The 24,992-nt window shown below is 26.2% G+C and overlaps 1 protein-coding gene across 1 annotated transcript in view; it reads right to left on the reverse strand.

Annotated features, from left to right (window-relative positions):
• The window catches only part of LOC145192789 (E3 ubiquitin-protein ligase rnf213-alpha-like), a 76,738-nt gene that overhangs the window by 5,962 nt on the left and 45,784 nt on the right, over positions 1-24,992 (reverse strand). Inside the window, exons 42-68 of the mRNA XM_090072475.1 lie at positions 23,805-23,938; positions 23,426-23,518; positions 22,976-23,095; positions 22,630-22,790; positions 20,621-20,843; positions 19,499-19,860; positions 19,001-19,159; positions 15,474-15,627; positions 12,989-13,234; positions 12,379-12,486; positions 11,991-12,076; positions 11,601-11,774; positions 11,248-11,347; positions 10,923-11,108; positions 10,404-10,534; positions 9,738-10,195; positions 6,589-7,002; positions 6,151-6,311; positions 5,759-6,001; positions 5,461-5,636; positions 4,759-4,867; positions 3,093-3,187; positions 2,747-2,929; positions 2,070-2,303; positions 1,531-1,642; positions 370-783; positions 41-160 (exon numbers count right to left, since the gene is read on the reverse strand). Of these exons, the coding sequence (XP_089928601.1) occupies positions 41-160; positions 370-783; positions 1,531-1,642; positions 2,070-2,303; positions 2,747-2,929; positions 3,093-3,187; positions 4,759-4,867; positions 5,461-5,636; positions 5,759-6,001; positions 6,151-6,311; positions 6,589-7,002; positions 9,738-10,195; positions 10,404-10,534; positions 10,923-11,108; positions 11,248-11,347; positions 11,601-11,774; positions 11,991-12,076; positions 12,379-12,486; positions 12,989-13,234; positions 15,474-15,627; positions 19,001-19,159; positions 19,499-19,860; positions 20,621-20,843; positions 22,630-22,790; positions 22,976-23,095; positions 23,426-23,518; positions 23,805-23,938 (5,156 nt within the window). The remainder of the gene's footprint in view (positions 1-40; positions 161-369; positions 784-1,530; positions 1,643-2,069; positions 2,304-2,746; positions 2,930-3,092; positions 3,188-4,758; positions 4,868-5,460; positions 5,637-5,758; positions 6,002-6,150; positions 6,312-6,588; positions 7,003-9,737; positions 10,196-10,403; positions 10,535-10,922; positions 11,109-11,247; positions 11,348-11,600; positions 11,775-11,990; positions 12,077-12,378; positions 12,487-12,988; positions 13,235-15,473; positions 15,628-19,000; positions 19,160-19,498; positions 19,861-20,620; positions 20,844-22,629; positions 22,791-22,975; positions 23,096-23,425; positions 23,519-23,804; positions 23,939-24,992) is intronic.

Raw genomic sequence — 24,992 nt, forward strand, 5'->3', positions numbered from 1 at the left:
TAAATTTGCAGAAATGAGAATCTTTTTAAAAAAATAACACCTCTTCAAACTGAGATAGACCAGATTCATCTTCTTCTAAAACATAAGTAACCAAGCGGTTGCATATGTTTTTGTAATTCTCACCATACAACAAGAACTTGTCATAACTTTCAATATTGCTCTAAAATTTTAATGTTTTCTGAAGTTAACAATGCGAACTGTTCTATTCCTTAATTCATTTTTTTTTTAATAAAAAAACAATAAGCTCATTGTTACAAACAAATTTGCTATAATACAAATTTTAATTTTGATACTTTATCAGCAGAACTTCATTAAAACATCTGTAAACCAACTAAAGATTTAAAGGAAGGTAAACTATTTTTTACTTACAGAATCTTCTTCAACAAGAAGCCAGTCAAAATCCCCCTGTTCATTAATTTTTTTCATGATGTCTATCCCATGATTACGAACAATTTGTTTCAGAAAATATATATGAGCTGGAGTATCTTTACAATTAAGGAATCTCCACAAGGTTGAAAAAAACTTATTTAGAGTATTTTTTAAATCCCTATCAAAGTTTTCTTTTGACAATAACCATTCATACAAAACCTCTGCAGAGTATTGTAAGTACAATCGAACTGAGGCAATGGTTTTAAGGGATGCCACATTTGTTATTGCTGCATCTGTTTTTAACTTTTCCATGAGGCTATATATGCCCACCAACTCATCAGATACATGTTCAATAAAAGTAGTTGTAAAAACTGTATCTTTCTTCAACACAGAGAGCTCTGATTGCATTTTATCCTTGCAAAAAAAGATCTTGTAATACAAAAAATTATAACAGATTTGTTGTTACATACAATACAGTGAATTTAAAAGAAATGAATTTTTAATTAAACTTGATATAATAACAATAAAACATTTCTTTTGGTTACTTAGTTACCATAAATATTTTTTTTAAAATTTGATCCTTAAGATCCTAAATGTTCCAAACTTTGCCAGTTTTTTAAAAAAAGCGGCTTCAAAAGTTGTCATGAAAATTGAATAAAATATCATTTTTTATATTTCAAAATTTCCCAAAAATTTTTTAAGATCTTCATAATCTGTCTTCATAATTTGTCATGTATGAAAAACTATTTAAAGGTAGAAAAAAGATAGAAAGTACCCTATTAAATTATTTTCTCAGAGTTTTTTTATTTCAGAAGTTTAACATAAGTTTGACAAATAAAATAAAAAAATCTTTTTTACTAGGTGAAAAAATAAATACACTATTGCTTTTTTTTTTTATTTTTTTAATTTTTTTTCTTGAATTGTATTTGACAGTTGTATTTTTTTTAAAAAATGATTAACCAATTGTCAAAATTTGTAATACTTTTGCGCAATTTAGAAAGTAAATATGAAAAAAACGTTCTGCAATTATATCAAATATTGTGAAAATTTCAATTTTTTTGCTTTGCCGTATTATATGTTTACATTTATTTTACTACATACAACTTAATAAATATTACATGGAATACACACAAGTTGCACACTTAGCACAAATAAACTAACCTCAAAACAGTAAACAAAAAGGGTTGCTGCATCAATAAGTCGACCTTGATTTTCATAATCAGATAGTCTCAGAAGATGTTCTTGTAAGTAACATTCAACTTCACTATGTGACCTTAGAAATTTAAAAAATGGATAGAAATTAGCTTTTATATTTCACAGTTTTTATTTTTAATTTCATAGTACTAAAACAGTCTTCAAGAACACATACTGTTAATATTCAAAATAATATAATACAAATATATTTGAGGAATTTGCTCAGAAATTTTTTATTAAACTTCAGAAGATTTCAAATAGTTTTTTTCTAAACCAACAATTGAGTTTTTAATTCTCTCAATATAATTTTATGATTATTTATAACTATACTAAAATATTTATAATTAATTATTAAAATATTAAGCGTTTACACTCAAATTAAATACAATGTTAAACTCATATTAAAATTTTATCAATTATCTAATTAAATAGAACCGATTCAAACTTTTTTAATCAACTCAAATTAGATGGTGCTTGGAATAGAATCAAATGTAAAAAACAATTACTTTTCAATGAGCTTTTGAAGTAAAAATGAATGAACAATAGGAGTAGAATCAACCAAAACATCAAAGGCAACATCTGAAGTACTTTGGACAGAAAAAACAAAATCCAAAATCTTTTTTATGACCCCTATTTTCAACAAATCAAAATCATTCCTTGCTAAGTAATACTCTGAAACAACTTCAGTGTAAAAAGCATCACATCGTTTTTTAAGCTCTTCTTTTTCCAAAGCCATATGCCTAAATTTCCATTAAAAAAAAAAAGGTTTTAACTGTAATAATATTATAATTGCAGTAGTTACACATTTTTTAAAACATTGATAACACTTTAAAAATTGTTTTTTTTTTTTTTAATAATCTATAATATATATATATATATATATATACATATATATATATATATATATATATATATATATATATATATATATATATATATATATATATATATATATATATATATATATAAATATATATATATATATATATATATATATATATATATTATAGACTCATTTTATTTTATAAATCTTTTTTCACGCCAATTTACTTTTCTGATATTAAAACATTCAGATTTTCTATTTCTTGATAAAGTCTTACATTTACCCTGACTATATATTTAAGATTCAAATTTGTAAAGCTTTTAAATTTAAATTTTCTTGCATAAAAAAATTAAATCGAACCTTTTTTGTAAACTTTCTCTAAATATGAACTCATCTTCAAAAACCATCTTACAGTTTGGACACTCAGTAGTTTCCAAAAGAATAGTATGAATGCAAGCATTAAAACTTCTTCTGCAACAAGGTAGGAGAAAAGACAACTCCTTGGCATCATGAATACAAGTCATGCAATCATCTGAAAAATCGCTAAATAAAGATTTCATTTAATTTTTCAAAGAAGCCAAACAACTTTGCCAATATAACATGTAGTTAACAAAAATACAGCATAAATTAACAGAACAGCTTAAAAAACTTAAAAACAGAACAAACTGCAACATAAGAGCACACAGGTCACACAGTTGACACTCACAGAGAGAGTTGAACAGTTTTGATTTCTGCTAAAAAGTTTTCAATAATAGTCCATGATTCTTCTGTTAGCATATTATCTTCTAACAACTCTAAATTCTAAAAAATGTATGAAATATAAGATGAGTAGTTACTAATAACGTTGAACAATGACTTTTTTTATAAACTTACTGATTTATTTATTTAGATTGACCTGAATAACTAAAACAAAAAGTTTTTAAAGCGTTTTTAAAAGAAATTTTCCTTAAACAAACGATTTCAACTCTTCAACCAGACCTTCTCCCAAGCCTTAAAAATTAACTTATAAATTGAATAAGCAATTGCAAATAAATGAAAGGTTTATTAGGATAACAAAAATATCAGATAGTTTTAATCTCAAGGCTGTTGGTTATCCTTTAACATTCCTTGAATTCTTGTCACAACAATCATGCAACTAATAAAAGAAACATTCTGTCCTTGCTAGAATAATTGTGAGTAGATACTTTCTAGAACATCATTTTTGGAAAACTTTGAAAAGATGCCTATGATTGATGGTGAACACCAGAAAAAGAAATTTTGAAAAAAAAAAAAAAAATTAGGATAGAATACTTTAACTGAAATCAAAAGAATAGAACAAGGACATTCTGGCTTTGAGATAGTATAGCAAATCATTAATTTTCTAATACTTTCAAAAAGTCTAGTTGAAAAAAACTTAAAGAAGATTAAATGAAACAAATCAAGAACATCCTCTTTCGGTTTGTTTCAATCAGACTATTGACAACTGTAGAAGTTTAATGATTTGAGAACTTTGTATTGGTCATACCCACTTCAATAAAAATAAAAAGGTCAGTATTAAAGGATTATAAACTTATTAAATCCTATCAAGTATCCAAAAGCATAAATTTTTTCATCTTTCAAATTTCTGCTAAAGCTATTCCTGGTTTCTTTATGAAAAAAGTTTCATGATAATACTTTCATGTTGTTGACATAAGCAATCATTTCTAGATAAAAAATAAAAACTAGCATGGATAGATTTATTTATCAATAGATAAATGAAGATTTTTGTGCTTAAAAGTAATGAACTTTACATCTTTTACTTAATTTGGGAGTGAATTTAATGAATCTAAATTGACTGAAGCACAAATTGTTTAACAGCAAGTGCTCTTTTATGAGGAGGAAAAGGTTGGGGGGGGGGGGGGGGAGAACAAATTTTTTTATTTTAATAGCTTTACTGAACAACCAAGTGCATTTGTAATTAGAAGAAGAATAAGCGCTACTCATTTTTTTGGTTTTGTCTTTCCTTTTCTGACTTTTTGTTATACTATCACAACACTTGACTGTCCTTCTTTTATTCTTTTGATTGCTGATAAAGAACTTAAGCAATTTTTAAAGCCTTTTTTCTTCGTTTCTTTAGAATTCTTTTAATTTGCTTTATTTAGTCCTCTCTCAATTCGGTTCACTTAATCCCTTTTTTTTTCACACTGTGATGCAACCAGTAAGGATTCATATAACTGAGGATAGAAAAAACAATAGAAAATGTTACCAAAAAAAATGTTACCAAAGATTAAGGACACATACAATAGAAAATGTTACTAAAGATTAAGGGCATTAAATTATTTAAAAGCGATATTTAAAAAACATTTTGAAGCAAATCTACTTGATTTTAACTCTGAAGTTTAATTAACTATAACCTTCCATAGCATCTGAAGAATTTTTGTTTGATGAAAACAAAAGCATGTCGAAGGAAAAAAAACCAAGTCAGCAAATCTTTCAAAAATTCGAAGCCTACACCATTGAATTCTAAAAAAAAAGAAAGTCTTTAATAAGTAAGGACTATATGTGATATTTTCCATCCATTTTTATTTACAGCACTTTTAATTTGTAACAAATGTCTTTTAAATCATTTACTACAGACTATGAGAGTGAGATATTTTAATGGTAAAGTAAACATCTAAAATATTTGAAAATTGTGTGAGTTGACTAAAAGTTTTGTTCTGATTGTTTTAATAGACATTTATCTTCATGTTTTTTAATGTTTAGCTTCAGTAATAGTATTCTCTCCATATTGGTTTATGAAGAACATCTCTATGAATATTTAACATTTGGACCTTTTTTTTTGAAGGAATTTACATTATAAAACATGCAGCTTTTCTTTATTTTTTTATGAAGTAATTTACAACAATATAAATTATAGAAATATGAATTAATCAAATTCCTGATAACAATGTGGATTGAAATAAAAACTCAACAAAAAAATATTTATCAAACTACTTAACTTTTGGTGAAATAACATAAATCATAAAAAAATAATTTGATTTAAAAACAAAACCTTACAGTGTATGTAGGTCTGTAAAAATATATAACAAATAAAAACTATGGTAAATGAATCTCACCTTAAGTAATTTATCTTTCTGATTGTTTGAGAACAGAAACTACTATCATTCAGAGTTGAATCAAAAACTCGTTGCATTAAAACATTCAAGTTTCTAATTTTCTCCATACCAATAGGGCACAACCGATTGGAAGTAATGATAGATAGTAACTTATCCAAAACTAGAATATCTATATCCTATTGAAAAATATGCATATAAATATATGTAAGAACACTCTTATGATCAATAAATAAACACAAAAGAGAAAAATTATCTATTCACATTAAAGTAAAATAAAGGATAATAGAAAAATCCCTACAATTTGAGCAGTCTCTTTTATAGAGATCTTGTCACTAATTTCTGGATAACTTCTCAGTATTAAAGCCATGGTTTCCATTCTCTCAAGAGTAACTTTGGTGTTTAAAGCAATATGGATAGCAGCTATATCACAATCATAATATTTATCTATATCATCCAGTGTTGTGCTTTTTAATGACTTAAAAAATTTATTTCTAGCAGATGTGACACTTCTCACAAAAGAAGCTAAACCATATACTAATATCTAAAAGATAATTGAATAAAAACGTTTGTTAAAATGATTGTGATTTTATTGCTACCCTATATGTATTTTAAAGTGTAACAGGAATAAACTATTAAAAAAAAGAGAGTCCTTTTTATATGCATCAATAAATATAAAAGCAGAGAATACACCTTGTAAGAACTTTCAATTTGATTAGGAAACAGTAGGCGAACTAAATCATAGATGTAATCCTCAACTTGAAGTTTAGACAATTTTAGTACTAAGCTTGTCATAGGCAAACTTGATAAAGCATCATAAATTAACTTGTAGTCATGTTTTTCAAGAGTTTCGGCTAAATAAGATTGTTACAAATAAGATTAATATAAACAAAATTGATACAAATAAGATTATTTTAATAAAAAAAAAGCTTTAAATAGATATATTATGATAAAGTATGTAAATAACATAAAATTTAAGTTAAAAAACAGGTGGAAGACTTTTAATGATTGCATAATTTATGCTGAAAGATTTAGAATAGAATAATACTTTAAATCAAACATTGAAAAAATACCTGGGTGAATAAGGTTTTTGAAAAAATACCTGGGTGAATAAGGTTTTTGAAAAAATACCTGGGTGAATAAGGTTTTTGATTGCAAGTTCAATTTCTTTGCACAACCTATTTGAAAATGGGAACTTGCATTGAAACGATTCACCAAAGTCATTGTATGTTGGAAGATTAGAAATATTCATTCTTGCAAATAAGTTTAACCACAAATCTATGTAATCTGGCTGCTGGCAAAGAATGGTTAAATTGTTGAAACAATCAATAATAGAAATAATAGAAGTAAGAATTGGCACAATTCGGTCTTCCACAAAGTAACATAGTGCCTGTCTAAAAGTTCCGTATGCTTGAAGATACTTTTGCTCAATAGCTACATGCTGCACCCAATTATTTACATAGTCAGGTAACATCTTCCTTTCATCTTTTTCTAAGTTTATTTGAATCATCTGCATCATAGTAGTGACAAATGAATACTTGTTTTCTAAAACCAAAATATCATAGTTGATAAATATTAAAAAGTATGTGCTCAAAATCTCTAATTTTGAAAAAACCAACTTAACAGAACAGATTTTTACAGTTTTTAATGTAGAATAACTTAAAACTTAAATGAAAAAAATATTACTATAAAAAATTAGAATTCTTGTATGGGTTATTAATGATACACATACGGTAGAACAACTGTATAAAAACTAAAAGTCATCCAAATGTGATAATTGATTTTGAAGATTTTGATGAAAAACACTCATAATTTCAAGTTTTATCTTAGTTATATGTTTATTTAACAAAATATTTTGGGAAAGTAAAATACATTTTTAGATTAAAAATCAGCATCTAATTTCAAATTTAGAATTAATTTTAACAACCTTTATAGTGGTTCCAATATGAAAAAATATGTTTTTTAACGTTTACAACATTCAGAGCTTAAGACACATTTAGACCTTACCTTCCCCACTTATATTATTTCCTAATTTTTAAGAAGTAAGATTATCCAATATATTTCACACCTATGAGCAAATTTGTTTACAAATCTGTTGAACTACTAACCTTTCTGAACCCTATCCAGAAACACTCAAAACTGCCTATAAAACTTAAAATCATGAATGTTGTTGTTTTAGTGTTGCAAAACTTTTTTTTATGTTTACAAAAAAGTTTTGTAACACTAAATCAACAATACTCTTAGTTTTGTAAGAAATAATAAGTGATAAACTCTTCCAACTTGAAAAAAGACTTAAATCTTAACAATCAAAAGATTCAAAGAGAAGTTTGTGATAACTGCTGTTGAAATCTGCACCAGAAATTAGATCAAAGTGACAAACTTTTTATTGATTATACTGCTCAATTTTGACTATCAAAGGCAAACTAACAAACAAAAAAAGATACATCCTCATTATTGTTGTTGTTGAAAAGTGTTTTGTTGCACTTACATCAACGCCATCATAAATAATTTTATTCACAATGTTATTGTGATTGTTGTTTATAAGGTTTTAACAGTTCTTTTCTGATTTACATTTTTCATATTTAGAGTAATGAGTCTGTCAAAGAGAGGCTGCTGCATGTATTAGAAGTTAAATTATCATCCTTAAATTGAAATGTAACTTAAAATACAAATCAATTCCAATCCAATTTTGAAATCAGAGCAATAGTTCAACAAAAACACATTTTAGACAATGCAAACTAATAAATGTAGCTCAGTAAAAAAAGAAACAGCTGAAGTTTTACACTCATTCTATTCCACCATTTTCCTGTCAAGAGGAGGTGTAGTAGTAAAAGTCTATTAACAAAAGAAGACTTGATGATGACTCTGAGAGTTGATGATGAGTCTGTAAGCAAATGGAGACTGATGAAGATAGTAATGAACAAAACAGCCAAGTTATACAACAAAATAAAAAAGATGCAGAATACTGATTTCAATTAAAACATCTAAAAAGATGTAGGAGATTAATAAAACTGCTTTGTGAAAAGTTTTATCAGTGAAAGGCAACAATGAAAATAAAGTAAAAACATTTTAAAGATGATAACATTTTGGTCTATGATTATAGTTTAAACTACTTTAACTTAGAAAAATCTTAAATTTTTAAATTACAAGAAGTGAACAGCAAAAAAAAAAAACAAGTGATGAAGTAAGATTTAAAGCATAATATAAAAAATCGTTAAAAAGCAGAAAGACTACTTATGCAAACTATGAATTAAACTTGTGATTGAAAAGACATTTTGTTAAAACACATTGAATAAGGTACGTCGTAACAGGAAATAATACAAGTTTTAGAAAAAACAGATGATACCATTAAAGAGGATAAATTGATTTAATAATTTATTCATAATAAACATTTTTATACTAAATCTGAAAAAAAGAGTTCAGAATCTTTAGCAAATAATCTAGATAGGCAGTTAGGTGCAATGTTACTGAAGCAAATTGTGTCAGTCTTTACAGTAATGTTATTCTAGTCGAATATAAGCATATGATTAATAGACTGGATGAAGTATTAATTGAAAAAAATTACTTTGGTAAACTAATTTTTTTTAGAGTTCCAAAGCAATTAATTAAATGCAGATTAAAAAGAGAAGGTTAAATAGCTCATACAAACTGAAGATAAAAATAACTTCATTTTTGCTTTTTTGTATTTGAAGCACAAAGTTAAGACTTGAAATTACTCTTATAAAGTCTAAACTGAAATGACCCTAAGAACATGGTGGAGAACTAATGAAAATATACTTCCAAAATAATTTTTAAAATTTATCAGTAACTTCTTTAAAATCCTGTAAACTCAGCATAAAATGCATATTCTCTGGTGTTATTTTTCTCCATAAAAGGGTATGGAATTATTTGGACAATCTTAAAGTTTTATAAACGATGTTTTGTTACAGAATGCAAAAGAAGTACTTTTTTATTTCCTTGCCATTTTGTATTTCTACACTTAAGGGCTTTAAAAAAAAACAATTTAATTTTACGCTTACAGTTAATATTAATGTAATCATTTCAAATATCCTTCTAAAGTAAAAAACTTAATCTAATTCTAGAAACAAATTTTGAGTATTCTACAACAAATTGTTAAATTAAGCATCATAAACAAGTAACTAAATATATGGTTTTAACCAGCTGTAGCAATATTAATATAGCCATTATAAGACAAGTTTAAAGCACCAGGAGTCTAAAAACTATAAACCTTGCAAAAAACACTGCAGTTATAGAAAAATTAAAAGCAAAAGATAAATCACCTTCAGGACTACATCTTAAAAGTTCTGTTAATTTAACAATTCTTTCTGAGACTTCATCAACACTCATCTTCTTTCTTTCACTTAACTGTCCAATAACAATTGGAATAGATCCAACAATCAGCTCAATTAATTTTGATTTTGCATCACCATTAGAAGAGCAAAAAATCTCATGCAAAGATTTACCTGTGTATTCGATAAAAGATGGCAAAGTTGAGCTACATAACTCGTCAAGATGAGAACACTCCCAAAAAGATAAAGAACTCAGTAAGTTTATGTGTTTAGTTTGATAGTTCAGCTGCAGGATAAATAGAACTGATATCTTCTTTATTTTAAACTGCTCTCTTGCCTCTTTACAAATATATTGCGCACATGCAATTAACTTGCTCTTTTCTTGCGCATTATTAGCTTGGATAATAATGAGGTTTCTTTCACTACTGCTTGAAGTGTTGCATGAAACTCTAAAGGAAAAAAAATATGTATAATATAAATTAAAAATGTATAATATGAATAAAGTTATAACTCTAACAGAAAAAAAATTAAAAAATTTAAAATCAAAAATCTTTCAAAAAACTACTCAAAAAACCACCATTTAAGCAACAGTTAAAAAGATATTTAAATCCTTGGTTTCTTACAAACAATACTTTTTTGAGTTAGTCAATTTTATACCTGAGAAATTCCCTGAAAGTTTGCTCAGTTTCAAACTGTATCAGTGAAACCATCTCAATTTTAAAATCAGCTAAATTAGAAGTCAATCTTTCTTTATGACACGGTGATAAGAGTCTTGAAAATGTAGTTACCTGAAAAACAAAATTACATGAATTGCAAACATATCCCGATAATATTTCATTATCAAATTTTTAAATAAGTATAAATGATTTACTTTTTATGCACAAAAACTAAATAAATTTTACTTTTTTAAAAAATTTGTGATGAATTAATTACAAAAAGATAAGTAATAATATAGCTACTAAAAGACAAGTGATGAATTATCAACTGAATGACAAATGATGAATTGAATACTAAATAACACGCAAATTCAAAAAATAAGTTTATTTAAAATCAAAAAACAAAAAGAAAACAAGTTATTTATGCTAAAGTTGAGGTTATTTCTTTATTAACTTTATAAGCACCTACATAAAAATTGGATATTTTAAGTATTTATGAAAAGAAATTTTTCAATTTTACCTGCATAAACTTGCAATCTTCATCTCCAAGCTCAGATTGAAGAAAGGAGATTAGTGAATGATGAAACTGCTCAAAATATATATGGTGAATGTTATCGAACTTGTCTCTTAAAGGGGTTGCTTTAACACGAGATAAAGAATCAGGAGTAGCTAGTTTCAATAACAACTTGCAACCTTCTTCAAAAATCTGCTTAAACAACAAAAAAAACTTTTAAACAAAATAACCAAATAAAGAACTCAATAAATTCATACAAAAAAATGTAAAGCAAGAATATCCTTTAAAGTATTTTACAAAAATATTTTGCAAATATAAAGGGAAATCAAACCTCTTCAGGATCACTATACATTTGTGAAAGTTTAAGAATGATTGATGCACAGGTATCTTCTGTGTAGCCAATAAATGAATCAGAAGGTTTAAACTCATATCTACAAAAACATACATTGCTCCTTAACATTCTTTAAAGTTTATGAAATGTTTTGCTAAATGTTTACAATTCTACAAGAAAATTGAGTAAACATTCTGTAATTATAAAAAAATATTGTCTTTAAGATTTAAAAACGTGTTAAAGATTTTAGGGAAATTTATTGCCTTTAAATATTATTCAATAATGTTGTTTTGAAATCATTAAAAAAAAAAACAACCAACTTACAACAAATACAAATTTAAAAATTAACTTACTTTGCAGATTTTAAACAAGAAAATTCATTTGCCCATTTTCTTAGCTTTTCTACCATTTCTATTTTTGCTGGTGCCATCCCATTAGATAGTGTTAAAAAATGTTTCTCAAGTCTATTTATAAGTGGTATTGGGAAGATATTGTACACATTAGCTTTGTCTGACATCACAATTAACCTAAAAAAATTATTACAATAAAATAAAGATAAGGACTTAAATTAATGATAAATATTAACACATATTTCATGTAAAGCTACTTAATTCAATTACAATTTATTGCAATAAACAATTATTTTAACAAATTTATAAAAATTATTTATTGTAAGTTAATTAAAAATTATCACACTACTTTTTTTGTTTGTTTATACATCAGGAAAAGTGAAATAATCTCACCGAAAATTTTCATGCACTCTGCACTTAACTCGGTGAGTTCCAATACCTAAATCCACGTAGTTCTTTCCTCCAAGAGATACATAATACTAAAATAATTTTAAGGAGCTATTTTTAACCCTATTTTTAATAATTTTTTTTTTCAGCATAATGAATTGTTTTTAAATGAGTAAGAAATTTTTTTAATTCAATACTTAAACTAGATATTTTTTTTATCAAAATATTTTTAAAAACAAAGTATTGTTGATAAACTTAATTCATCACAAATCGTTAAAAAAATTCTTTTAACATAAAATTATATTCTGTTTGCTTTATTTGGAATTTAAATTTAATATTTTTTAAACTTGTAATTTATATAAAATTAATATGAAATATACACTAATAGTTTTACTTGATTAAATGCATCATAAAGACTCTCATAAAGATTCTCCATGTTAAGCAAGACAACACTTGTACCAGTCTCCATGCATATCTTTATTCTGTTTATATCACGACAAATCTTTAAAAGAAAAAACAAAATGTATAAACAACAATGCCTAAAAAATTTTTAAAAATAGATATTATTACAGTTGATTGTAAATGTTTTACTTAATTATATAGTTTCAAATCAAAGCATTGACAAATTTTATCAACTCTGCACAATTTTTTTACAGGAAGCAAAGAAAAGGAACTTTGATCTCCTCAAAAAAAAAGTGGTATTGATTTATTTTCCTTTATACTCTTACTGTAGAAATCACAGAAAATTTTCAAGTCCTGACAAGATTTACTGATAAAGTATTTAGTTTCATAACATTTGAAGAGCATCGGGTAAAACAGCAGTCACCCTTGAAAGTTTTTAAAGTTCAGTGAAATAAAGATCAAACTTATTTACAATTGCAATACGAGCACAGTCCAACTTTAAAAACTGGACATCTATCACATACAAACATAAAAGGGAGAAGCTGCTATTTTTAACTTTTAAATATTTTTAAACTAAAAGTTGAAATAGGGAAAAAAAATACCTGAGTAAATTGCTGGTCTTTGGGAAAACTACTCCCAAATATGACACAGCTTCTATATTTTTCTTTTTCGTATAGCTGTTCTATTATAGGCAAAGCAGCTAAATCCTCAGTCATAAGAAGGAGATAGCGTGAACTCAGACAGTGACTTTTTGTAACTTCTCCTCTTCTATTATAACAGGGACAATGATCTGCAATACTGTCTGTAATCATTTTCAATAAAGACATATCAAAAGTAGCATTCTTAGTCTAAAAAAAATTTACAATACGTTTCAAAAATGATGTTGTGATGATGGCAGTAATAAATAAAGCTCTCTTAACTATTAGGAGAATTATTTGATATAAAAGATTTTTATTGAGTTTCTTAGGAGTGCAGCCAACTTTTCTCTTTATACTTAACATAAAACAAAGCTTAAAATATTTCCATAAAAAGCATGCTAATTTTAATATTATTCTGCTAAATACTTATTAAGTAATTGCAGTATGCTTTTTTTTATTGCAAACATAGTTTATAGTAAGACAGTAATTAATTGATGAATACAATATTTTAAGTTTTTGTTTTAAATTTATAATTGATCTATATATAAATTTAAAAAAACTTTAACACATAAAGTAGCTACAGAATTAGCACTATAACTGTTTGATGGATCAGAACCTAAAATATGGAAAGCTTGTTGAGTAAATTATCATGAAGTTATAAACCAACATTCTTGGTATCTAACTGAGAAGGTATCTGTCTTCAGTCTATTTTCTAAAAAACTTTTACAAAAGAAAAAACTAAAACTGTCTTAAAGTTGAATGGCATGGAAAAGCCACTTTCTATCAATTTTGGAAAAGCTTCTTCTTCCATCCATTTATGATAACTCAGAGCTTTTATGTTGGGAAACAATTTTGTTTGCTCTTTATCATAGATTTTATATTTGAAGTTAAAAAAACATGAAACGAATAACACCTCTAAAACAGAGAGAAAAACTAAGAAACTCTGTGAAAAAGAAATATATGAAAGTATTCTTAGCGTGAGCTAAGAATACTTTTATATATTATGGTAATTTTTTCAAATATATTATGGTAATTTTTATATATTATGGTAATATTTTATATTATGGTAATTGATTCAAACTTCATCCTTCAGAATAAAGGAAAATGGAAACTATATGAAAATGAAATTTTTTGTTAAAGCAGTCACCAATGATGCTGTTGAGTGAGGAATCAAGATATCTTCAGATAATCTTCAAATACTTATGAAGATAAAAATAACACTTTAAAAACAAAATAAAAACTGTATTACAGTTTTTATACAAAATGTTTGGTAATTTTAGGATGAGGTAGTACAAAATAAAATTTTAGAAATGGTTGACACTTGTGAAAAACTTTTCTTTATTAAGAGTTACTCTTTGGGCACTGGAACAACAAACCATTGTGTAGTTATTACTACTAGCATTTTATGTGGCTGAAATTAAATATCTTTTTGATGCAACTATCATTTGTAAAGAACAAATGTGCTGTTAAATCCAAATACTGTAAAAATATTGCAAGTTTTCTATGATCATTAGATGAACTATAAATCAACAGCTAAGCTTATCAGTTTTTGGAATAAAGAATGCATTCTAATGGGCCTTTAGCCCAACATAATTGCAAAAATAGAATATGGTAGATGAATGCAACAAAAAATGTCCTTGTTTCATTAAGGTGTTTTGCCATAGGAAAATAATGAACAAAATGTCAACATTTCATCAATGTGTGCTTATCACTATGCAAGATGGATGGCAAAAGTCATCTAATGATTTAAGATTAAATCTTCAGAGAGCAGGGAACAAAGGATCTATATCAAATGATTGCTCCATTTTTAACAGTTGCTTTGTTTTGATTTAGATGTTGACTTCAAGTAGGATATGAGCACTAACCTAAAACTTCACCATAATAAGCAATAGTAAACTTGATTTTTATAACTTTTTCTTTTGTAATATGCTCAAGTTAGGAATTTAGTTAAGCAGTAGATTAAAATATTAATAATTTTTACAAATGCCAAAAAACTAATAAAGCTTAAAGCTGCATTGAGTAAACTCAGTTTAATTTAATACTAGCAAAATAACAAAATTTTAAAATCATAATAAAGTAATAATCTAATATATACACTTTTTAAAAATAACAATAAGTAAACTCTAATACATTCACTCTTTAGAAGTAATAATCTAATACATACACTTTTTAAAAATAACAATAAGTAAACTCTAATACATGCACTCTTTAGAAGTAATAATCTAATACAAACACTTTTTAAAAATAACAATAAGTAAACTCTAATACATGCACTCTTTAGAAGTAATAATGAAACCCTGATTTTTTTAAAGCATTTAAAATTTTTTTTTTTATTTCTAAACACTGTTAAATAAGTTGACATAAAAGGTTTATGTAAGTTATATTTTAGAATGGTTTAAACTTGAAACAGTGTACAGAGTTTTTAAATGAATAATTTTATGAAATATACCTTAGATATGGTATGTAGCAAATAAGACTTAAAAATTTTCCATGTATCAATTTCCTGAAGCCCACTAAAGTTTCTTTTAACAGCATATTTAATATCTGTTATAGAAGGAATACCTTGAAACTTGCGAGCATAACAAAAAACCAACTTGATTAAACTAAACATGAATATAAATAGATAAATATATATATTTATATACATATATATCTATATCTATATCTATATCTATATATATATATATGTATATATATATATATATATATATATATATATATATATATATATATATATATATATATATATATATATATATGTATTTGTATGAAATAATATATATGTATACATATGTGTGTGTGTTCAAATGTGTATAAATGCATGTGAGTGTGTACTTGTTGATAGCATTACTAATCCTAACAACCAAGACATTAAAACAAACAAGTTAAAAAATATTTTGAAGAAAATATCTACGTTAAAAATAAGTTTTGCTTTTAAAGTAGAAAATACTAGTTTAGAATAAAAGAAAAATTACTAATATAATGTAATAATTTGCCGATTGTGCTATAACAGCACTTCCTAGTGCTTGTATAAAAAATAATCTTACAAGAGAAAAGAAACTCTATTGATTAAAGAAATAAGCTTAAAATATATGTTGAAAGTGTCATTAGACTTTTTAAATCTTATCATTCTTTTAAATCCATAATACTCATTTACTTATTAGATAATGTAGGCAATATAGTATGATCATGTGCATGCTTATGTTCTTCAAAGCCTATGCTGATATCAAAAACAATAAATATTTTGCTTTAGCAAAAACTCTTTATCATACCTTTTGGAGTTTTTAATCATTCTATTAGCTTAGATATACAAAAAAAAGCATCTTTATTTCCTCAACTTTTTGCAACAATTTAAAAATTTTCTATTTGCTCTCTAACAATCAACATGAAAAAAAAATCAGGTTTTCTATCACTCTCTAACAATCAACAAATATCAACAAAAATTTTGCTGTATTTAAGAGAAAAAGGTTAAGTTGATCTATTTTTGCCCAAATTTATTTTTATGGCAAAAAGTAACTGATATAACAACAAATATTGTTTTCAAGTTAACATTTTTTTAATGGTTAATCAGCCTCTAAGATCCATAGCCTCCAAGATCCTCTATGATCCAAATATGATAATAAAACAAAATAAAGTAAAGTATTTACTTTTCTGTACTGTGATAACAAAGATTTTTAATTGTTCACATTTAAAAAAGCTGTAAACTTTATAATTTTTTATATTTGGAGTTCATTGTTTTTTATTATGCAGATTTTTTCAAAGTTGTAATTAGTTTGAATTTAAAAACAATAAAACTTGAAACAAAAAAGTAATCAAAAAAAAAGTCTGGGGCAATTTGAAGGTGATCCCAATTTAACTATCTTCATCAGACATTACATCTAGAAATATATATATAAATATATACATACATATATATATATATATATATATATATATATATATATATATATATATATATATATATATATATATATATATATATATATATATATACAGTAGCGTCCAAAAGTAATTGGACAAACACCTTTTTTGTTATATTTTCTCATTAAGTTAACATTTTTAAATGAAATTTTGCGTAAGTGTGTCAAATTATACTACAATTATGAAAAACAAAACAAAAATTCCTTTTTGAAAGTAATTACTCAAAATTTTGCTAAAAGAATGTAAATGATTGGCTCAAAAGTAATTGGACAAACTAAATTCTAACAATGTTGATATAATTTAGACTACTTTAACTTCTTTTTCTGAAGGCAGATTTTTATAAAAACATTCAATTATCAATAATTTGCAATGGGACATAATAAATATTTAAGCGAGGCACTGAAAAAGTTGATTGTACATACATCTAATAACGGTAAGACTGTGCGGCAAATGTTAATAGATATAAACATTCCGCAATCAATAGTTGGTTATACATTAAAAGTTTTTCAACAACGGAGTAACTTCCAAGTTTCAATGAAGTCTGGACGCCCGAAATCAACAACTTTTCGCCAAGATAATGTTGTAGTAAGATCGTCAAAGGCAAATCCGCGCAAGAGTGCTAAAGAAATTCATAGAGAATTTACTCAGTCACATCAAAATTCTTGCTCTTATGCAACAGTAAGGCGTCGCTTGAGACAAAACAACCTTTTTGGCCATCAACCTGTTAAAAAACCTTTTGTTTCTGCAAAAAATCGTAGAGAACGGTTAAAATTCGCTAAAGAACATCTAAATTGAACAGCAAACCAATGGTTGAAAATACTATCGAGTGATGAGTCAAAGTTTAATATGTTTGTTCCTGATGGTATTAAATATGTTCGACGTCCAATAGGTGTTCGAAATGATGTTAAGTACCAAGTTCCTACAGTAAAGCATGATAGTGCTTCAATAATGGTTTGGTCATGTTTTGGCCGTGATGGAGTAGGTCCAATCTATCGATTTCAAGGCATTATGGACCAAAACATGTATAAAGGAATAATCAAAGATATAAAGCTGCCACATGCAAAAGACAAAATGTTGCGTGGTTGGACTTTCCAACACGACAACGATCCAAAACACACCTCCAAGCCAGTCACGGAATTTTTAGCTCAAAAGAGAGTTCGTATCTTGGAATGGCCGTCACAACCTCCGGACCTGAACCCAATCGAACATCTTTGGGAACAAATTGAGAGAAAAATTAGTGTTCGGAAACCATCTAATCAGCATGATTTGTTTGAGTTGATTAAGCGCACTTGGGAGAAAATACAAATTGATGTTTTATTTAATTTGGTTCATTCAATGCCACATTGATGTAATGCTGTCGTTGTGGCAAAAGGTTTTCCAACGAAATACTAAGATTATGCACAGATTATATACATTATGTAACAGATTATAACACTATGTAACATTAAGTATATTATTTAACAGAAATCTTCATAAAAAATGCTGAAAATTTATCCTTTGTTGAGAAAGAGTTTTTTTTTAAACGACATATTTAGTTTGTCCAATTACTTTTGAGCCAATCATTTCCATTCTTTTATTAAAAATTTGAGTAATTACTCCCAAATTAGGATTTTTGTTTTCTTTTTCATAATTGTAGTATAACTTGACATGCTTATGCAAAATTTCATTTAAAAATGTAAACTCGATGAAAAAATATAACCAATAAAGTGTTTGTCCAATTACTTTTGGACGCTACTGTATATATATATATATATATATATATATATATATATATATATATATATATATATATATAAATATAACCAATAAAGTGTTTGTCCAATTACTTTTGGACGCTACTGTATATATATATATATATATATATATATATATATATATATATATATATATATATATATATATATATATATATATATATATATGTAAGTATGCATGTATGTAATGTAATATGTTTATGTATATGCATATAACAGATTCATTCATATAATTTAAAATAAATTGATAAGTCTTTTAAATAATAGTAAAAATAAGACAGTTTATGAAACCTGTAAATACCTGTAAAAGTCTCTGAGGCCAAAGAATTCTTCTTTTTTGCAATTTTTCAATACATTGCAGTTCTTTTGTTCTTCATAAACTGCAAGGTATCCTTCAGTCAAAGGTTTAAATAGCATAGCAATTTTTCCACATACAACACTATCACCAGAACATATATCTCTAAAAAAAGCACAAATCAATTGCTAAATTTGGCAAAGTTTTTTTTTAAAAAATAAACAAAACAAGAAAAAACCTTATTTTTCTAAATAAGTGTTTTCTATCTCAAAACTTCAAAAGCAATACTTATTTTGTTTTGAAAAATTTTATAGTTTTTTCTTTTTTATGTGATAAAAACCACAGATTTGCAAATGCTACATACAAGTAAAAAATTGCTTTATACAGGTTAAAAAATAGTTTCTAATAAGACTGCTTTATAAGATAGCACATCAAAAATGAATTTCAGAAAGAACTCAATTTTCTTATAAAAAATTTCTGCTGTTAATGGCCTAAAATCTATACCTAGCTGTACGAACTAGCTCATCAACACCTGGTTGTCCTCTGAATAACATAATACCTCGATTCATTTTTGCGGGGTCAAGAGACCAATTAGAAATACCAATAAAAGCTACTCTTTTGTTCTTGAGCCTAGAGCCATCAACTGTAAGATCTTCAGAGCCATCAGTACCATCTTCCAGTAATGAATGAAGTGCTTTCAAAGGCATCTGAGGAGAATCTTCTGCAAGACCAACCTCATCTAAAACTACAACTGATGTAAAAGTGTTCAAATCTTTCCCTTCTTGGAATCGACTGCACTGTCTGAATGTGTTTATTATTTTTTCTGCTGTTGAAAGAGGACTACATTGATAGGACAGCATAAAAATCTAAAAAAAAAAAAATTACAAAGCATTTTTAAATTTTTTTAATTGAAAGTAAAAAAAAATTAAAAATATTTTGTAACTGGCTACATTCTCAATTCTATATAATGTTAAATAAACTCAATTATATTTTAAAAATTCTATTATGTAACATGAACCTAGTTATCTTAAAAAGATTCTATGTAACGTAAACTCAATTACACTATACAGGTTCTCTAATGTAGTGTATACCCAAAATTCCTGTAAAAGTTCATTATAATGTTAAGTTGACTTAATTATCTTTTATGAGATATATAAAACTTAGCATTTTTTGTCATGTTTTGCTTTAAATTTCCAAAATTATTGCAATATCTTTTTTATGAAGATCACATAAAATTTTTAATATTTGTAATAAAAACTTTATTAAAATATGATTAGTAATAAGCTTTAAACAAACTTTGAAAACTGCAACTGATATACTTAAAGATACATTTACATTATGCTTTTACTGGGGTATTTGTGAATAAAGAAAATTGCCAATTCTGGTGGAAGAAAATCAACAATATTGAAAAATCAATTTGCCCAAAGAAAGTCTCTGTTTGGTTAGGCTTTTTAGCTAGTGGAATGATAAGATTTTACTAAAAATGAACTGTCTTATTAATCTTTTTTAATATTACTAATAAAAATAACTTTAAATTTTTAACCCTTCTATATTTAAACTAAAATTAACCTATCTTTACATAAATTTTAATTTTCCTTTAAAATTGATGCAAAAAAAAAAAGTTACCTGTTTAAAGTTCTTAAAAAGAAAAGATTTAGACATATTTCCTTGCATGCAATCTTGCACAATTGATTTAGCTAAAGATTTTGAGCTTCCAGGTTTTCCAACGACAAATAATGGGATGCGCAGCTCAATGCAAATTACCATCATGAAGATATTTTCACATAAAGCTTCATTTTGTGCTATATTACCTTCAAGTTCTATACCATTCAAAAAACTCTTCTGGAGACTAAAAGTAAATAGTATAAAAACAGTAGGTGGTGTAAGATGTGCTGAGCTATAGCATGTGCTAGCTAAAAGCAACTTGATTGATTAAAAAGTCTTTAAGCAACTATTTGACAATCAATATGTACAGTACTGCCAATAAGTTTTAGCCCACCTATTAAAACTCATGTTTGTTTAACAGATTTTGAATAATAGCTTCCAATTATTTTTTTGTATAAAATAATCTCTAACTTCAAACAATGCTAAACACTATTTTAAGAAACAAAAGCAATATTCATCAAAATTTTACATAGATTTTTGTATTTAGATATCTAACACGTTGATTTTTATTGTATGCTGACCTAAACTCAATTCGTATCAGCTCATTTGTTTTTAGTTTGCTCTTGCATTTTTGTTTCTTTATTGCTGTGAAGGCTTCATATTAGATAATAGTACAGTTTACAAAGATATTTCATAGATACTGTGCGTTTAATATTATTTTTTGTTTTTTTAAGAGCGAAACTTCTTCTAATTTACATTTTTTTTTTTTTTTTTCTTTTGTATTATTATTTTTATTGTTATTTAAGTAATAAAATGGGTAAAATTCCACTACTGGAGCGTAAAAAAATTATCGTGCTTCATGAAGAAGGTTATTCTCAACGACAAATTGTCCAAAAAACAAAATATTCAAAGACAGCCATTAGAGAAATTATAAAAAAATTTAAGAACACGAGATCTCTTGAGGATAAAATTCAAAATGGAAGACCTCTAAAGCTTACAAAACATGACATAAAGTATTTTAAAAATGTGTCTCTGCGAAATTGGAAAAAAACCTCCAGTGAACTAGCCCAAGACATTCAGGCTGCGACTGGGACAAATGTTTCTTCATCTTGCATTCGACGACATTTGCTAAAAGCTGGGTTAAGATGGTGTGTTGCAGTTCGAAAGCCTTCACTACGTCGTGGCAATAAAGAAAAAAGACTTAAATATGCAAAACAGCATAATAATTGGACGCAAGGAATGTTAAACCGTGTACTATACACAGATGAACCAAAATTTGAATTGTTCGGTAGCAGAAGACGACAGAATGTAAGAAGAAGGGTAGAAGAGGCTTATCTCCCTGATTATCTACATCCAACAATCAAGCACGCGGGAGGTTCTGTTTTAGTTTGGGGTTGTATTTCATCATCTGGAGTAGGTGATTTAATCAGAATTGATGGCAAACTGACAGGAGAACAGTATAATGAAATTTTAAGACATCATGCAATACCATCTGGAATGAGACTAATTGGTAATAATTTCATTCTGCAGCTAGACAATGATCCCAAACATTGTTCCATAGTGGCCAAAAAATATTTACAGGACATATGTGAGGAGGGAGTTCTCGAAGTAATGAACTGGCCTCCTCAAAATCCAGATTTGAACATTATTGAACATGTTTGGGATTACTTGGATAAAAAAAAGGCATAATATAATCCCAAAAATGTTAAAGAATATTTTCGAATATTAAAAAGAGATTGGGACAATATTCCACAAAATTTCATTACAAATTTATATGAAACAATTCCCAGGAGATTCGCTTCTGTGACATACAAAGTATTAATTGTTCTTTCTTTTTGTATCATATTTTATGAACTTTTATCTAGATATTTTTGTTTATAATATGTGTCTATAAACCTGATTTTTTTTTTACTTCATAAGTCCTTTACATTTTTACGATAAAATAAAAAATAATGATAAACTTATGGTGGGCTAAAACTTATTCACAGTACTGTATATAATATTAAGTTAAAACTATGTAAAACTCATGCCTATCCACTTCTTTTTTAATTTGGTTAGGATCATCTAACAAAAATGGTGGTGTAAAATAGGGAAATATAAACTTTCTGTATGAATCTCTATCTTCCAACTTTGCAATGTAGCAAATACTTAATGCATAGACAAATGACAAACGCATCTTTTCACTTTCAAGCTAAAAAGTTATAATATTATTTTAAGCATTTCAATTATAGGCAAGTCTTTTTAAAAGGGAGTTTAAGCCACTATAACTAAAGAAATATTCTTTACATGGGTATAACATTAATTTTATTTGAAAAACTGGAAAAAGTATAATTTCTAATTTGACTGAAATAAACCTAACCAATAAAAGAAATTTACCATATTGAAATTAGAAGAATTATTCATATTTTTTAGCAAAAGTTCTATTCTTTTGTAAAACCATGAAGTTGCTATTAATACCCTTTCCACATCTCTGAGGCTCACAAAATGACATTCATCCTTGAAATACCAAAGAACTTAACATAAATGACATAGAAAAATAATTTAGCCAAAATTTAAAAAAACTATTTAAAAATCTATAGCAATTATGAATCCCAACTTTTTGTCTGTTTATACACGCAAATTCTAAATTTTAAAATTTTAAAATCAAACCACCAAGAGCATTATCAGTTGCAGAGGCTTAGAAGATTTCTTTTTAATGGTTCACATTTAATTTATAAAAGTTTATTTAAAATTATTGTACAAAATAGTTATAATTATTTGTATAGATTAAAAAAAGTTCATATATTTAGCTACCATACAAGTTCTTCTTAAGCTAAAGAGACTCACCTTTTGTTTTCTCATATATTTTTGTGATGCTGCTAAGACATTAACAATTAAGTTAAAAAATGGTGAGTAGTTAGGCAGTTCTTCATCTTGGATCTTAAAATATCATTAAAAAGCATTAAACATAAATTAAGAAGTATTAAAGACTGAGTTACAAAAGTTTCAAAAGTAAACAAGCCATTTAACAATGGAGAAAAATCATTAGACATCTACCATGGCTTAATTTCAAAAAAAAAAAAAAACTTTCCGCAAAATTCATCCTGCAACTAAGATTATTTAAAGGAGATCAATATATAAGAAGATTAATTACAAAGATTCCTGAAATAGATAAAGATATTATGTTTTTGTTTATTTAAACATAACTGATGAAGTTAAAACTTACGTAACGTTTTATAATTTGCCTGGCATACGATTTTTCACAATCTGCATCTAATTGACCAAAGTCCCAGACAAGAGGAATCATACTATTTGGTAATGGATGCACACGATAAACCAACTGTCTCAAGGGAATATCACCTAAATTATTTTTTAATTTGAATGCAAAGTTGTGAATATTCAATATATCAACAGTAATTTCAAATCATCAGCAAATCAAAATAATAAGACAATTAATAAGTGTTTGCTGAAAATGTTTACATTTCACCAAATTGAATTGTTTTTTTAAAAGACTGTATATACTGGTATTTATGTCAACCTCCTACTTTTAACTAAAAAGATTAGTTAAATGTTTTAAAGCAAATGTATAAGCTTAGGTGCATTTTCCACAATTAAACATTTTCCTCTTAAGTTTTTAATGAATATTTTTTAACCACTCTAAATAGTTTAAAGCCTCAAATTATAGAATAATGTATATGGTACCTCATATACAAATTGTTTAAATCGAATAAATGAACAACAAAAAAAGAGGAAAGGAAGAGAAAGGGGGGAGAGTGAGAGCAAAAAGAAGAAAAAATATATATATTCAATTACCTTTATTTTTAAGTTTTACTACATAGAACTTAAAAATGTAAAGGGAATTTACTTCATCAAAAAATTTTGTTTAATCTCTTTTAGCATTTTCAATATGGTATAAGCATAGATATATACAGTATAAAATAATTATTGAAAGAACTCATAACTTTCTTACTTTTTTTCGTTGTTGTATACTTCATAATTTTTTTTATTAATGTTTAATGTTTAAATTTTTTTATTAATGTTTAATGTTTTAGATTTAAACCTAATTATTGTAAATAACAATCATAAGTTACACCAAATCTAGGAACTTGAAGATAACTTGCATATATACACTATCGACAGAAAGTTTTGAGACAGGTTATAATTTTTTCCTTTTAAGATAAAAATATATTGAAATTGTTTATTTTCTTGACTGAAATGTGTGTCTTTATGATTTAGTATTTGATTCTAGTATATCAGTAATTGTTTAGATCATTTTAGCTTATTTCAATAAACAACAGGCACAAATTCAGTACCTGCCACAAACTTTCTGTCGATAGTGTAGTTAAATTTTTAACAATTTCTTTTTACAATAAAGTTTTAGAATAAAAAAACAGGAATCTTTGTATTTATATAA

This window comes from Hydra viridissima, unplaced genomic scaffold, assembly GCF_058129835.1.
Source record: "Hydra viridissima isolate aposymbiotic clone 2 unplaced genomic scaffold, HvirCarnegie_v1 scaffold_15, whole genome shotgun sequence".
Taxonomy (NCBI): domain Eukaryota; kingdom Metazoa; phylum Cnidaria; class Hydrozoa; order Anthoathecata; family Hydridae; genus Hydra; species Hydra viridissima.